Raw genomic sequence first — 16,793 nt, 5'->3', positions numbered from 1 at the left:
TAAAAATGAATGGGACTTTAAAAAATGTATTTGAATGGAAGAAAGAGTGAAAAATCACAGTAATTCATGTGTAATGCTTCATGACTTCTTACATTCCACTCTCTGCTTAGAGCATGGAAAGTTTCTCTGTTGTCATTCTGACAAATGTTACAATTGTTAGCTCACCTTGCATAGAAAGTGAATATTTAATGACACAAGAATGCATGTGTAAAAAAAAACAACCCCTCTGCAATGTGTAATATTTTACACCAACATAACCAGTTAAAACATCACACATTGCTCCACTACTGGCTTCCCACAGCACAAAGGCTCAAATTAGTCTGACAGATGCTGTGAATCCTGCAAAAAACTGAAAATATACCAAAAAGACTTCAAAACATAACCCTAAACTAGAGCTGCATCTTTCTATTTTCTGCCCGGAGCCTGCTTCTGCCCCAGACCCCTGCAGAGAAAAATGAGGGCAAAAATCAGGACACAGAATAACTCTGTAGCAGTATGAGAACTGTATTTATTTTATATGTAGTTTATTTATTTTTTATTATTATAGGACACAATATGCAACATGAACCAAGAGATGCATTTATAGCCAAAGCTAGTCTGCAAGCCCCGTTCCTTGCACAGTAAATACAAACAGTAACAAACAGTGACCAAACAGTTACACAATCATTTAGTGACAGTATACTGAGAAAATTATACTCACAATAATGGGGAATAAGTGAGCCTACATTCACTCAGTGCCAATTAATTATGGTCCCTCCTTTTTGTGCCATTAAAAGGAGACTTCACCAACTATTCAGCTGCAAACCATAAAACAAAAACATTAAACTGAATATGGCACAATGACTCATCAGCCATCACAGTAAGGTAAGTACGACAGTCTTTCTGGGAGTTCTTACAGATGGCTGAAGAGGCCACAGTCTGGGCATAAGATGTGGTACATTTGTGCTGTGCACCAGTGTTAGAAAGGGGAGCTGGTGTGGTTGCTAGAAAGCATCTCATTATCACAGGGCATATGCAGGTTTCTACAATTTATGGGACTCTGGGGGCACACAATCGGTGAGAGCCTGCACTGCAGGGCCGACTGAGTCGACAAGCCGGCCTGGTCGAAATAAGGAAAGGGACATCTCGCCTTCCATCAAAGGCTGAAAACTTCCTGTATTTGCAGAAACAGCCGCCAATACAGAAGGATATACAGGAGGAGGTAAAATTGTATTTGACCAGATGCGTTCTGACCGTGTTCGTGATCCAGCCTCAGTTTGCTGAATTTACAAGAAACCTAAGAATTGGGGGGGGGCACTTTAGCTCTAACTTTTAAAAATCCTTGGGGATTCTCACTATACTCAAGTAAGTATTAAGAAAAAACATTGAAATATTTCAATACTTCAAAGAAAACAAAAACTATCTTCTAGATAAAAAAAACATTTGTTTTAAAGTCCAACTTTTTTACTATTATTTAACCTTAAAAATCAGAGAATATTGTGTGAATTGCAGACTGTTTGGTGCTGAAACAGACAAAGTCAAATGGTGCAAAAAATAACAAAGAAATAAGAAATAATAAGAGAGAAGGAAATAATAAAGACATATCTATAGGCTCCATAGACTGTATATAAAAGATGGACAGAGCTTCCAGCTCTCATAAAAGAAGCAAAGACCTGCAACTTCTTTAAATGTAAAAAGAAGCCAGACTATGCATGGAAAAATGAACTTACTTTTCACCACATTTAATATCTCAGTAAACAGTTTATTGATATGTTTTTGGTCTCTAATTAATGACCAAGTCTTATTTTATAATAATAATAATGTATCTTTTATTGATCCCATTTAACCCATTCACTCAGTGAAGCAGTGGGCAGCCACCAATCTAGCGCCCGGGGAGCAGTGTGTTATACAACATGATGCTCATTGTGTTTTACACTGTGGCTTCCACCTTATTTAAATTAAGATGGACAAAATTCTCAACTCAAGATGTTAAAACAGAACAGAACTAACTAAAGGGGTGATGTCACAGTGACTGTCCATCTTGTATAGAAAGTCAGTGATTATGACACAGAAGGATTAATGTCATGCCAGGTAGCTTCATTTAGAGCGTGAGACAAAGGCAGAATAGATCCATTTAAATTCAAAATGCAGCCTCCTCACAGACAACTGTCATTATAATTTAAAGTGATGAAAGAATGAAGATGACGAAAGAAAAAATGATTAACTAGAAGTGATGAAACTTGGATCAGACAAAAGAATTAGGTGATGAAGATTCATTTCTTCTCATCTGTCTGCTCTGTCATTTTTGGAGAAAAGATGTAAAATTGTGAGTGAGTGAGACGGGAATGAATGCTGCTGGTCGCCCTCCTCCTCATCCTCCTCCCCATCACTCTTTAAATCTGAACAATTCTGCACACAGTGCTGACAGCATTATCATGAACAGGACTGAACAATGGCAAATTACTGTGCAGTTGAGAACGCAGTGGGAGGGAATAGGAAGCCATGTTAATCCCACAGCCGTGAAAATCCCACAGAGCCACGGAGGAGAAAGTCTTCGTATGGAATGCATATCTATAACTACAGAAATAATAACAGTCTTCTCTTAGCGCTGCTTTCCCATCTGATCCGGTCTACAGTGGAATATCATTTAAAACATCCTCATTATGCAACTTTGATGCAAGAGAATACTTGATCACTTGCTTTCACATGGCTGTGTGACTGGAATGAAGGACTCTTGAGATTAGGCATCATCACAAGGCTATTTCGGGCTGGTGGAACTGCATGCCACGGCTGCAGTCAAATCAGTGGTAGGCTGCGATTTGGAACAGCAAACCATAGGCTCATTAAATTGGTCCCAAGCCCAGTTTGTAATCCTAGGAGACAATTTCACTGTTTCATATCAGATACAAAGCTATTCTGTTGGTGCAGTATTCTTCGATACTAGGCACAAAAAAGGATGCCACCGATGATCATCTCCTGAAATTATCCAATATCAACTTATATTTATTTATGCTTCAGCAACTGTTTTCATTGCACCTTTTACAACAATGACCATGTATACCTCTATGCTGCACTCTAGCTTATATTTGTGGGTCACTTCATTAGGTGTCCCCGTTCAGCTGCTCGTAAATGCAAATATCTAATCAGCCAATCAAATGTCAGCAACTCAGTGACTTTAGACATGTATGCATGGTCGAAGTAACCTGCTGAAGTTCAAACTGAGGATCAGAATCATGAAGAATGGTGATTCAAGTATGATTGTTGTCCAGCTGGACTGGTCAGAGTATTTCAGAAGCATTGGGAATTTTCCCAAAGAGTTTACAGCGTGATCAGAAAAAGAGGAAAAATCCAGTGAGCGGTAGTTCTCTGGGAGAAAATGTCTTGTTGATGCCACAGATCGGAAGAGGAAGTGGATCTGATAGGATGTCAAAATCAACCCAAATAACCACTTTTTACAAGTGAGGAATGCAGAAGAATGAACAAGACAAACAACAGCAGCAGAAGACCCCACAAGGTGCCACTGCTGTCAGATAGAAACAGGAAACTGAGGTCACATTTAACATGGGCTCATCAAAACTGGACAACAGAAACCTTCTGGTGAGCCTTGATGTCTTAATTGTGTCATTTGTACTTTGGCATGAACAGCATGAAAGCATGGATCCACCCTGCCTTGTGCCAGTGGTTCAGGCTGGTGCTCGAACTCTATTAGTGGGTGGGATATTATCTTGAGACACTTTGGGCTCCTTAGTATCAGAGGAGCACTGTTTAAACAGCCTGCCCAAGTACTGCTGCTAACCACGTACACCCCCTTATGACCACAGTGTACGCATCTTATGATGGCCACTTCAAGCAGGATAACACACCATGTCACAAAGTTTAGGTCATCTCAAACTGGATTTTTGAATGTGACAATGAATTCACTGGATTTAAATGACCTCCAAACATAGAAATTTAACAGAGGTCCTTTTGGACCTGGTAGAAGACAAGACATCGTCCGTGTGCGGCTGACAAATCTGCAGGAAGTGTGTGATGCTGCCACGTCAATATGGACCAAAGGATCTGAGGAATGTTTCCAGCACCTTGTTGATTCTGTGCCCTGAAGAATTAAGAAAGTTCTGGGGAAAGTTCTTTTTTGCATTTATTTTTTGGCCTTTTTTCTACACATTTTTGGATTCTGTTGGTTTCTCACATTTTCTTGACTTTCTGTTTGATCTCTCTAGGTCTTGCCTCTTGGGTCCTAAACTACTGCTCTACATTCCTTATATCCAACTGTGACATCTGAATCAGGAGTTTTCTTTAAAGCACATTTACTAATGAACTTTGCAGCATTCATTTCAGACGAGAGGGAAATAAGAAACTCAGTGCTTTCCAAAAAGAAACTCATGTTCTTCTTAAGAGTTAAAAAAAAAAAAGGTAATGGGGTAAAAATATATACCATAGAATACGCAGCAGACAAGCAGTGGGTAAAAGCGTCATCTAAGAACTGTGCATGTATGTGCTTAAGCTCTGTTAGGGAGGCCACACGCTGTTCTAAGTAAGTAGCAGTAAAATATTGATGCTAGAAGTTTTAGAAACTCTCATATATGCACACACACACACACACACACACACACTGTACTGGTTACCACAGCCATATCCTTGAGCCAATGCTCACATCTGTCTCCTTCAACATCAAATCATTTTGCCCTAAATTTGATCACTTTACTTACTTTATACCCTCCACTTGGAGTTTTATGCGCAGTAAATGTCATCCGTGTCCTGGTAAGACTGTGAATTTAAATATATTGGTCTTGCGCTCTTTTCAATGTCGAACTTTCAAAGCTTCTAACAAGCCTTATTTCCTCATTTATTTGAAAGACGACACCCCCCCCCCCCCTAACAATTAACGTTGTCCTTTAAAGAAGCAAAAGCTTAAAAAGTTCCTTTTTTTACTATGTAGCTTGATGTTTTCTAACATGTGCATGCAATGTGTTAATCTAATTAATGTCTTATTGTTTCTGTAGCAGACACACTACAACAACTCGAGGAGCACTAGCTTAAGCATCTCCCTGAAATAGCACCTAACGCTTAAGACGCTCTTTGTCACCTGTGTGACTCATCAGGCAGCATGAACTGTCTGCACATGTGGCTGTCATCAGCTGCCACTTCTTATTATACTTTGTTTTCATTGAGAACCTATTTTAAATGCCTGTTCTGGATCTGGTTGCTTTGTGACATAATAAAACTGACAAAACCTTCATCGGGTTATTCACATTCCTACCAGCTCAGATTAGGAGAGCCCAGAGGTGTTCCAGATTACATTTATAGGTGATAAATATAAATGCGCACCCACATCAGTAGGTTGCATTTCCTCCTTTGATTTTTGCCAGCTTCTTAGTCACAGTTATAGCATCATTTGATGTATTTTAGTCTATAGACAACAAAAGAAAATGCAACTGATGTCATATGTCGTGCCTGTGCTAGTTGGTGTACTACTTTGAATATGAGTAACAACATGTGCGCAGTAGTATCACCCTGTGATACATTTTTCTCTTGTTAGAGGACTTGCTTTTTGTTTGCATGCTGGTTTGTGTTTTAGCAATGACTGTCTTTCACATTGACACTGAAGTTAAAAAGACTCGAAGCCCTACCATTACCAGGTACACTCAGGCAGAGGTGGAAAGTAACTCAGTACAGTAATCAAGTACTATACTTGACAACACTTGACTTGCTAGTACTCAACTTTCTAATTTAAACGGTTCTTCTGCTTCACCTCAACATTTCAATTTTTGTACATTCATAAGAAAATACATTTATCTCTATTCATCTGTTTAGATTTTACAGTCTATTCCATGTGACTGATGGTTCCCAAACTTAGATTTTAACATTCTATTATTCTATTATTAACTTGTAACACCTATGTAATTTGCACAAATCCTTTTAGTAGACTGTTTAAGTATTAATAAGCAATAACACAAAGCTTAGGGCAAAGTTGGTAGAAGAGCACGGAACAATGTGGTTACAGTGATTCTTCTCTGAGAGCATGCAGGATATAACATCACTGCTCATCTCTGCCTTTATTATTACAACAGTGCAAGTCAGAAATGAAGCCGAATCAGCTGCTTGGCTGCATCACTCGGGGTCTGGGTACCTCTCACTGCTAACTCTGTGTGACCATTATATACCGTTTTACAGGTCCGCACAGAGCTTTGATGTTATTCTTGCAGTCGCGGGTTGTTGTTTCTTGCATGGACCATCAGCACCGGCTCCCCTCAGGGCTGTGTTCTTTCTCCTCTGCTCTTCTCCCTGTACACCAACTGCTGCACCTCCACCCACCAGTCTGTCAAGCTAATCAAGTTCGCAGATGACACCACCGTCATTGGGCTCATCTCTGACGGGGATGAGTCTGCCTACAGGAGGGAGGTTGAACGTCTGGTGTCCTGGTGCAGCCACAACAACCTGGTGCTGAATGCCCAGAAGACAGTGGAGATTATTGTGGACTTCAGGAAGCACACAGCCCCACTCCCCCCCATCATCCTGACTGACACCCCCATCACCTCTGTGGACTCATTCCGCTTCCTGGGTACCACCATCACCCAGGACCCGAAGTGGGAGCCCACCATCACCTCCGTCATCAAGAAAGCCCAGCAGAGGATGTACTTCCTGAGGCAGCTGAAGAAATTCAACCTGCCAACACGGACGATGATGCAATTCTACACTGCAATCATCGAGTCCATCCTCACCTCCTCCATCACCGTGTGGTACGCTGGAGCCACTATCAGGGACAAACAGAGACTGCAGCGTGTTGTGCGCTCTGCTGAGAAGGTGATTGGCTGCAGACTCCCATCTCTGCAGGACCTGTACACCTCCAGGACACTGCGGCGTGCAGCCCGGATCTCAGCTGACCCTTCTCACCCTGGACACAGTCTGTTTGACCTGCTCCCCTCAGGCAGGAGGCTCCGGTCCATTCGCACCAGAACCTCTCGCCATAAGAACAGTTTCTTCCCCTCTGCTGTTGGACACATGAACAATAACCACATGATTGTCCCCGCCACTAACACATGACCCTACGCTGTGTCACTGCATCATTTCATGTTTGGCACTGATCACCACCTGCACTCATGTATATATCTTTCTACGTAGCACTCATAATTCTTATTCTCATGTATATATCTCATGTATATCTCATGCACATATCTTTCTTTCTACATAGCACTTTAATTCTTATTGTCTGCACTGAAGCACCGCAGCAATTTCCTAATGTTGTAAACCTCAACATCTGGCAATAAACCCATTCTGATTCTGATTCTGATTCTGATGAGCGCAGCGCTCTCTTTACTTTCTTGTCACTTTTACATGTTTGCCAGTGTTTCACGTTTGCTTCTTTGTACGTCTGCAAATGTGACTTTCTTCTTCGCTCTTTTTAGAAAGAAGATGTAATCATCGCTCCTCAGCAGTCATAAATCACTCTAATACTTTTGCCTCATCTTCCACATGAACTGTCATGAAAAGCCGCTGTTGTGCAACGCACATAAAAAACTATGCTGGAACATTTTTCCTACCCCCCCGAAATCACGCAGAAAATCGAGGAACTTATGTAGCTTATTGTTTGATTAATAACTATGATGTAATTACTGAATTACTCCATTACAGAGCCAGAATATCAATGATGTGGCTCATCCGGTTCGCAATCCATCACAATTCACAGGTTCTTGCCAGTAAAATGACAACTGTGACCTTGAGCACACTTTGGGTGAAGACCCGTTAGTTGATCACTGTCTGCAAGTCTCTGACCAATACCCAACACTGACTACAGTATATCCATCACTTTCTGCAGATTAAATACTGTAATCTTAGTTTACTTGCCTTTATATGAGGAGTAATTTCAGGTGTAATGATCCCGTCAGTGCTGTCATCCGATAGGGAAAAATGTGAAGATTTTCAGCACTATGAAAAGTGAAAACCATCAGGTTGTGAGAGCCTAACTCACCAATCTCAATATCCAAAAGAAACTTTAATCAAACCTTCATCAGTCCCGGATTGCTAAACTGATTCGTGCGTACTACACAATACGAAACATTTCAGTAAACAATGCATGAACAGTCACAGACTTTAGTAAGCACAAACTTCAAAATTAGGGAAAAAACTCCAAACATCACAGCCCACTGCTCTGTCTATCATCATCTTTCTAACAGATTTTCAATTTCAAACATTCTTCAGCCTCTCTGAGAGAATCACATCTGCTCTTCCTCTTACACACAGGAAAAACTGCGCTCTTTGTATTCACGAGACTGACAGTCTTGTGACAACAATAAACTGAAAATGTTAGTCGGATCTTTTTCCACCGCCTGAGAGGAAGCGTTTCAAAGAGGGGCATCACCTGAAATTCAATATGAAATTAACTGAATACCGAAGCCAGTATTCAGCATTTCTTTACATTTTTGGCATCAGCAGAAAAAAGCTATTGAAACAGTATTTAGACCTTTGTGAAAAACATGTTACAAAGTGTCTAGGAAAACACAGCATGTATCTTCTTTATAGCTCTTGCGGCAGTGAATAAAGGAGAGTTTTTGTACAGATTGCAGAAACAGGCTTGTGATAAGTTACTTGTTAGTAATCCACACACACAACTTACATAAGATCATTTGTGGAGAGGTAAATGAGTATGGCTCACAGTACAGGACTATATTAATAATTGGGAATAGGAAAAACTTTCATTTTCAACCTAGATTGTTAATAATCAACATAAATCCCCCCCCACCACCACCACCACCACCACACACACACACACACACACACACACAACTGCAACCTACTGTAACTGTAGCCAGTGGTATAGAAAAACATATGCAACATAATGCGGGCTGTCTGTCATTCCACTCGTTCGCTAATGAATACAACATGAGCAGACTGAATTATCTGACAGGACCACATCCTTTGGCAGGCCGCAGATCCTTAGTGCAAAGAACCCGAGCGAGCCGACAGCTTGTATTTTGACTGAGTCGTTCCTGATTATCTGTCTGCTCATCGTTTTATAATATCAACTCTAACTACACGGTTATTTGCAGTAGGTGCCTCCCGGGTTATGATAAAGTTTTGTAACAACATGTCACCACTTATAACTGTGACTTAGAGGTAGAGCAAATTTCAAACAGGGAGGACGTTCGTCAAACAATCCAGGTGAGCAGCAAAAAGGAAACAAAAAAATACACAAGAACAATGGAAACAAGAGAAATACTACAAAGTATAAAGTAGAAATAAAACACTGACTTGAGGGAGTCTGTTGCTGCCTGGGTTAATAATAGCTAAAGTCCAAACGGGACACCGAATCTGATCCAATTCATCAGATTTCTATCATCAGTTTTGTGATCTAGTGTACATTTTTATCCCTGTCAGGTTACCGCTGACAGGGATAAGCGGAAGAGAGCGGATGGATGGATGGAGGTTACCGCTGAATAATTAGATTTCAAAATGAAATATAAAAACTTGACGACAGAAAGTATATCATACATAAGTATGATATATTTTATGTCAAACTTTTATTCTGTACATGATGACAACAGGGTGACACAAGCTGATTATTAATGACTGTTCTCTTTCCTCCTTATTTAAAAAATCAGCATTGACTTGTGTTCATATTCCTCAGTCGTTTGAGTTGCCATGGTGAATTGTGATATCACTGTTTTATGTGTTATAAACTACATAAAACTACACGTACTTCAGCTAGTTTGACAGTAAATTTAATCTCAAAGTTTAGCTCTCCAGACAGCAAATTTTCCATCACATACTCTATATAACCTACAATATGTCTGTGAAGGTTCTCAGTCATCCAGGTCATCGTAGTCAAAGGAGCTTGCAAAGGGAGGAGGGAGGACAGACGCAACAACATTGTCATCCCCTATGTAGCCGGCGTATCAGAGAAACTCAGGAGAGTTTTCTCCAAGCATGACATCCCAGTGTATTTCAGACCCAGCAACACGCTCAGACAGAAACTGGTTCACCCGAAAGACAAAACGCCAAAACACAAACTTAACAATGTGGTGTATGCTGTACAGTGCAGCGAGGAATGCTCAGACCTCTACATCGGAGAGACCAAACAGCCACTTCACAAGCGCATGGCACAAAACAGAAGAGCCACCTCCACAGGACAAGACTCAGCAGTCCATCTGCATCTTAAGGATAAAGGACACTCTTTCGAGGATGCCAATGTTCACATTTTGGACAGAGAGGACAGATGGTTTGAAAGAGGAGTGAAAGAAGCCATCTATGTCCACTGTGAGCGACCATCTTTGAACAGAGGCGGGGGTTTACCATCTATAATCCAGTTTTGAGTTCCCTTCCCAGACGCCTTAACGCCCACTCACATCCTGGGCCATCTGACCTCAGGAATTCGCATGATAAGGTGGGGCCAGGTTTCACAATGAACACACCCGAAACTCTGGCTGATTGGGACCCACACCCAGTTTCACACCTTGGCTCAGGCGATTAGAGGATCATCAGGGGTCCTTTTGTCCCTCTGTGGGGGGAAACTCCCACTAGGTTTATATCTGGGACTCTCCACCATTTGACCTTAGAACTGAAGAAGCTTCTCGGATGAGAGGTGAAACGTCTTCAAGCAACTTAAAGAAGTCCAGACGCTTTATTTGCAAGCTCCTTTGATAACCTACAATACTCTACCTGCTGTGTAGCAAATGGTAGAGAGGAAATTACTGATAAACACAGAGGGTCATTTAGGAGCGAGAGAAAAATATTTCCTTCTGCAGTTAGCAGACCACAAACAAGAGAGTGAATATTGGACAACAGTCTAAATAAATAATGAAGTTACTCTGTAAGATGTCAGATCGTATCAGACTGCTGCAGTCAAAGGTTAGAGAAGCGTGTCTACTACAAGATCAATGGATCAGTCCCGGGTCATCTCTCTCGTCAACACCACTGCTCCGCTGATGCTGTTTCAGCCTACAGCTATGTGCAAGTGAAACTTTCCTTAAAAAATACATGCTAAATCAAGTTGGTCAAGTTAGTTTGTTAAAAATTATTTCCTGAAGACTAATCCATCCATCCATCCAATCCAATCCAACTTTATTTATATAGCACTTTTAAAAACAACAAAGTTGACCAAAGTGCTTTCCAATAATAAAACAGAGATAGCAGTTAAAAACCATACTTTAAGCATACAATGAAATCAATAAACAAAATAAATATATAATTGAAAAAGATAAAAATAAATCAGTGTATATATTAAATATCACAACATGAGTAGAATAAACAATAAGATATACAATGAATAAGATTAACAAGGTGGAAAGATTAAGAATGATCAACAGCTGACTACAAACTGACTCTGATAATACTCCTAGAAAGCCTTTGAAAAAAAGTGTGTCTTTAAAAGTGATTTAAACATTTCAAGTGTTGGGGCCAGCCTGATATGGAGGGGCAGTTTGTTCCATAGTTTGGGGGCCACAACAGCGAAAGCTCGGTCCCCTCGGTGTTTCAGTCTCGACATGGGGACAGCAAGGAGTGACTGGTCAGATGATCTCTCAGATCATCTGACCAGTCTGACCAGTCAGACCAGTGTCCTTTAACCATGCAGATTAAAGGACACCAGCATCTTACTTACCAAACATTTTTGTATTAGATGAGGTCAGTACCTGAAGCCAACGAGTTGCTTGTCATCTTGAGCAGTTCACCATCTCCTTCTTTCACTTTATTTCTGATTGAATGCAACATTTGACAACTCTAGCTTTTCAACATGTGCAGTTCTAGGGAATTCAACAGTAATGGCAAAGTTTGTAATAAAGCTGCCCAAGCCTTTACTGGACGAAGAGTGGCCCTTTTACCATACATTTTATACAGTTGTCCTAGGTGTGCGTGCCACCAAGATGTCTGATGGCCTAGCCCCCCCCAAAAAATCACCACAGAAGGTTTTGGTTAAACGTATTTAACCTCCCAGTGACTAGTATGCAGCTGATTAGCTCAAAACCGTGCAACAAGTTCACACTAGTTAGCAAGCTAATATTAGTGGGCTGAGATCACAGACACTATAAAAGATGAACACAGCTTTTGGGCCTGAAATTTAAGTTAATGCAAAAGCACCTTAACCGTGATTCTTTTTATTGGTCAGCCAGGAACCACTGCACTAGAAAAACTGGGGAAATGGCCCTCAGCTCACTCTCCCTGTGACCTCACTAAACATTTCCTGATATGTTTATGGGCCCAATCACTAGTTTCTAATCATCGCAAACAGCAACTCGGGCCCACTACCTTTCATTATTAACCCAATTACCTGTACTGCTGTCACTGTCAGCAGGCACCAGTAGACACTGTCACTATGATTTCCCATCACAGTAATGGCGACTGTGCTGGATGGTGGAGCACACAAATCGGCGATAGCAAGGCACCACGCGATGACCATGTTTTGACATATTTTTAGCTGCACATTGTCTTGTGACTAAAATATTACCAAAGCTCAAAAGTGCATAAAGTTAAAAAAAAAATCTAATGCATCAGAACAAATAAAAATACTTATGCACCAAAAGTTAATTTACTGTCACATCTGGTGTCCATCAGAAATTCTTCGAAAAACAGAATGTTTACGGCTTGAGAATAGCTCCGGGCCTGATGATGCAGGATCAATTAGCATACAGCTGTTCACATTCCTTCGGCTTCGAGCAATAATCGCTGATTACTCAAGATGCGGCAATCACAAAATAAACCCCTGTTGATTTTCATTCATTGTGCCCTGTGAACCCACCATCTGATCCATCCATGTTTTAAAGCTGCAGTATACAAAAGTGTTTTTAGAAAGTGACATGACATAAAAACACTCAAACACACTGGGCTTTAACACTCAAAAAATGCATAAACATGCTTATTTGTTCGTGATATTGTCCCAGCTACAGTCAGCAGATTAGACAGGCGACCCACACAAACAACAACAACACTAAGGCCGGCTAACAGCAGCACTTCTCAACAGAAAGGTTCAGTACATCCTCAACAACTCACCTCAGTATTGGAGAGAAATAAGCTTCACTGACTCCAGAGGCTCCACATGGACACCCAGCTGACATAAACAGCAGACTGACAGAGTTGTTTGTACCTACAGCCGCCATAATTAGGATTACGCACTTAAATTTCAGAGGAGTAAAAAAACAGAAATGGACGGCAATCAGCAAGCTACTGACATCTACAGCAGTGGTGAGATTTCACAAACTGTACCTTTAACTCTATGTTTTTTGGCTTGTTTTAACAGACAAAGGAAGAAAATTTGAGATGCACTGGTTTAGCCCATTCAACCCACTATTTTCTTTAAACTACTGCACCGAGGCTAGTGTGAAATTTGCTCAAGTCCCTCCTCACAGGCTACATTTTAGTAAAGCCTGAAAACAGAGGCCAGAGGCACTGCAGAATTCTAGTTTCCTCTCCAACTACTTCGGTTTCAACCTGCTGGATTATCTATTTTTTTTTAAATAACTACACCAGCTTTAAATGTAGTCGCTTCTTCTTTGTAGTTGGGACCTTTGTTATGATTGCATGTGTCAGATGCTTCACTTCATAATAAGGCTCTGGTCTGGAAGAACCTTCGTCATATCAGAGGTGTACACTGGAACATTTACAATAAAGGGCCCAGGCCAGCCCTGTATGTCTTTCTGTCCTTGAAAACAATGAAAACATGTCCCTGTGTGTGTGTGTGTGTGTGTGTGTGTGTGTGTACTCACAGCCAGGAGGCGGTTCTTGTCCTTCTCGGCGTTGTTGAGAGCGGTCTCCAGGGTCACCCTGTTCTTCTTGGCGACTTCCTCCAGAGCTCGAGCTTGGCTCTCCTTCATTTGGCTGGTCTCCTCTTCGTATCGAGCTCGCAGACTGTTCACGTCCTTCTCGTGGGACACTTTCTCATCACGGAGGGTCTAAAAAACACCGAAAACGCACGTGCAAACTTAAATTATGCTCAAAGGTGAGCTCTGCGATAGACGATAGACAGACACAGAGCTCGGGCTGACATTCACAACATATGCTGCATTATTCAGCCATATTGCCACCGTTTGCTTGGGGATAATCCTCCAGGCTGCCTCTGTACAGTGCTACTCTTTCTCGCCACGTCACTCTCATGTGTTATTCTTTGAACAGTAAAAGTTGATAAAGCCTGGGCACAGCCTATCTGGGATTACTGATAATGGGGTTATTGATTAGGACACAATGAAGCCCATTATCAGTCTCAAAAGTAAAGATACAATCGTTTGGATTCTAGATGTCCAATGGTCTTTATCACACTGGTGTTCAGGTATTGTGTTTTTTAAGTATGCTAAAGCAGTCTAGCTGATAACAGGAGAACTTCTTTTTACTCATTATTTAAACAGTAGGTCTTTGAGTTCATGCAGAAAGAAACAAACAGACTTTGGGATGTTTTGTAGTGAAGTCCCAAGTGAAATGAACAGCTGCTGATTGAAGACTCTGACCAACACGTTTTAAACATTGTAAAACGATCTTTAATGTAGGCAGGCATGTAATATTATGTTTGACAAAAATGTAACTAAATTAGGTGCACAGAAACTATATTTGACTCTGCAGTGGGACATCGCAAGATGATGACAACAGCGTATAATACGGTGACCTTTGGGATAAAATAAGAAGCAGCAATACAGAGACCAAACAGTTCAGGATATGTTGACCTGATCGTGTGGCTGTTTTCACTTTTTTTTTTCTTTTCTTGTTTTCTTGGACAAGTCCAAATATCAACTTTGGTGTCCATACAGGAAACAGTTTTGATGATCTATAGTATCACTTTACATATGAATTATTTGTTTAAGGCAAACACATCAGCAGTGTTAGTTTTAGTCATAATGCATTTTGGCTTACTACAAAACCTCCTAGTGGTAAAATGTCAATGTACCAGTGTTGTACACTCATTCAAACAATCAACTATGGTTAGAAGTGCTTCACAAGTACCTGGATGATGTACAGTCAAACAAGTAAGTAAAACTCTTGCCCTTCTTGCCTGCAGGAAAGAGAGGGACCTGAGAAATTTTCAACCAAGTTACAAGAGCTAGCAAGACAATCACAATTCTCAGTGTCATCTATGTACATTAAGTGCACAACTTAGATCATTTAATTTGAGACAACACTGTGTCAAAGTTTACAAACTGCACTTGCAACTGAACTAATGAGTACTGTAAAAAATGCTCATCTGTATAGATAAATCCAATAGTAATTTTAAATTTAAGAAAAAAGTGAAAATTTGTTCAAAACGAACTTCTAATGCGACCCACTGATGAGTTACAGACGTGACAGATGTTTAAGAGGAGGAAAAACATTAAAAAGCCTGAAATTCCAAGTTAAAATGCTAAGTTAATGAGTATAAACACAAAAAAAATATGTAATGAGCATCATTTAAAGAATGAATATAAGTTATCAGCAGTGATTTATGTGTGGATGAAATGAGAGGAGAAGCTGTAGAATAGCAGAGCAAGGAGGCAGAAAATGCAGTGAAGAACAGATGTAGAAAAGATGTTGTTTAGAGAGACACAAGGAGAACGAATGAAGTCCTGCAGAGTTAGGTTGTTGTCAGGCTCTATAAACTGTGTAACTCAGAGATGAGCAGACAGGCAAGAACAAATGCCCTCTGTACCCAGCAACAGTGCACTGGGTTTGTCATTGGGAAGCTATTATAGTATGAATCAAGGCTACAGTCAAAAAATAGTGATTTTCAGGGTAAACAGACAAAACAGACAAAAAAAAAATTAATATGCAAGCGCTAAAGTTTGGTTTTAATCAGGAGAGCAGCTGTTTCCTCTTTGCATGGCTTTAACAAAACTTTAATTGGCTAAACTTCGCCAAAAAAAAGTCACAAGGGAACTGTAATACACATGAGCTGAGCTGACTCACACAGTGAGCGATCTGAGGGAACATATCCTATTAAAGACTATACCAAGATTATCTGACTACTAATGAGATTAGAGTTAAAATCAGCAGCTCTGTTTCCAGCTTTAAATTTCTGTTCGTTGTGTGTCTCGGATTAAAAAACTGTAGCTAAAGGTGTAGATAAAGTTAACATGTGGGCTCTGGTTGTGGAGCTGGGTAGGTTCCTGGTTTCTTTGCGCACTAACAAGAGATTGGCACCACACCAATCATCTGGTGGCAGTAGCACATCAGGGCGTACTACAGGCAGACATAAAAGGGATGGCAGGAAGAAAACTTGAAAGTAACTGATAAAAATAATTTTTAAAATAAGGTTATATATATTTTTAAATTTAAATTTGCTCAGTCTCAGGAGTCCACACACTGAATTTCAGGTAGGCCATTAAAGGCTCTGACAGCATTTTTACTGATGACAAGCGTATGCGTTATTTGATGGTTATTTTATTAAAATAAATAAATAAAGAGGCTAAGTGGCTGGTAATAGAAGCGAGGGATTAGCTGAGTGAACAATTAATCTTTGGCACCACAAATATATGTTTGTTAAACTAATTGCAAATGTCATCAGTGTCACCAACTCACTGTTGGGTTACGCAGCCACCCGTCACTTACCCAGGGTTGCACTGTACACTGCACTGTAGCCGCGACAGCTCCCCTCCCCTCTCGCTAATTGCTGTAATAGATGTAAACAAGCAGGGTGGGAGGTGGAGCAGATGACATCTAGTAAAACTTCTGCAGTCCACCAGTCTACTTTGATGTAGCGAATGAAAGGTTGAATGTAGCGTTTGAGTCCGGCCTGTCATATAGACTATGCCAGCCTTAATTAATTTCAAATCAAACTATCAATATATATCACATTTTACAAAAAAATCCCGTTAACTGTTTAGGAATTACAGACATTTTTAAATACAGATCACATTTTTAGAGGT

The 16,793-nt window shown here is 40.5% G+C and overlaps 1 protein-coding gene across 6 annotated transcripts in view; it reads right to left on the bottom strand.

Annotated features, from left to right (window-relative positions):
- Nucleotides 1-16,793, bottom strand: part of fam184ab (family with sequence similarity 184 member Ab) — a 230,193-nt gene that overhangs the window by 91,562 nt on the left and 121,838 nt on the right. For all 6 annotated transcript variants that reach the window (XM_026194482.1, XM_026194483.1, XM_026194485.1 and 3 more), the window contains one exon: nucleotides 13,674-13,859. In XM_026194482.1, coding sequence (XP_026050267.1) covers nucleotides 13,674-13,859 — 186 coding nt within the window. The remainder of the gene's footprint in view (nucleotides 1-13,673; nucleotides 13,860-16,793) is intronic.

This window comes from Astatotilapia calliptera, chromosome 15 (assembly GCF_900246225.1).
Source record: "Astatotilapia calliptera chromosome 15, fAstCal1.2, whole genome shotgun sequence".
Classification (NCBI taxonomy): Eukaryota; Metazoa; Chordata; class Actinopteri; order Cichliformes; family Cichlidae; genus Astatotilapia; species Astatotilapia calliptera.
This window is presented reverse-complemented; position numbering and strand designations above follow the sequence as displayed.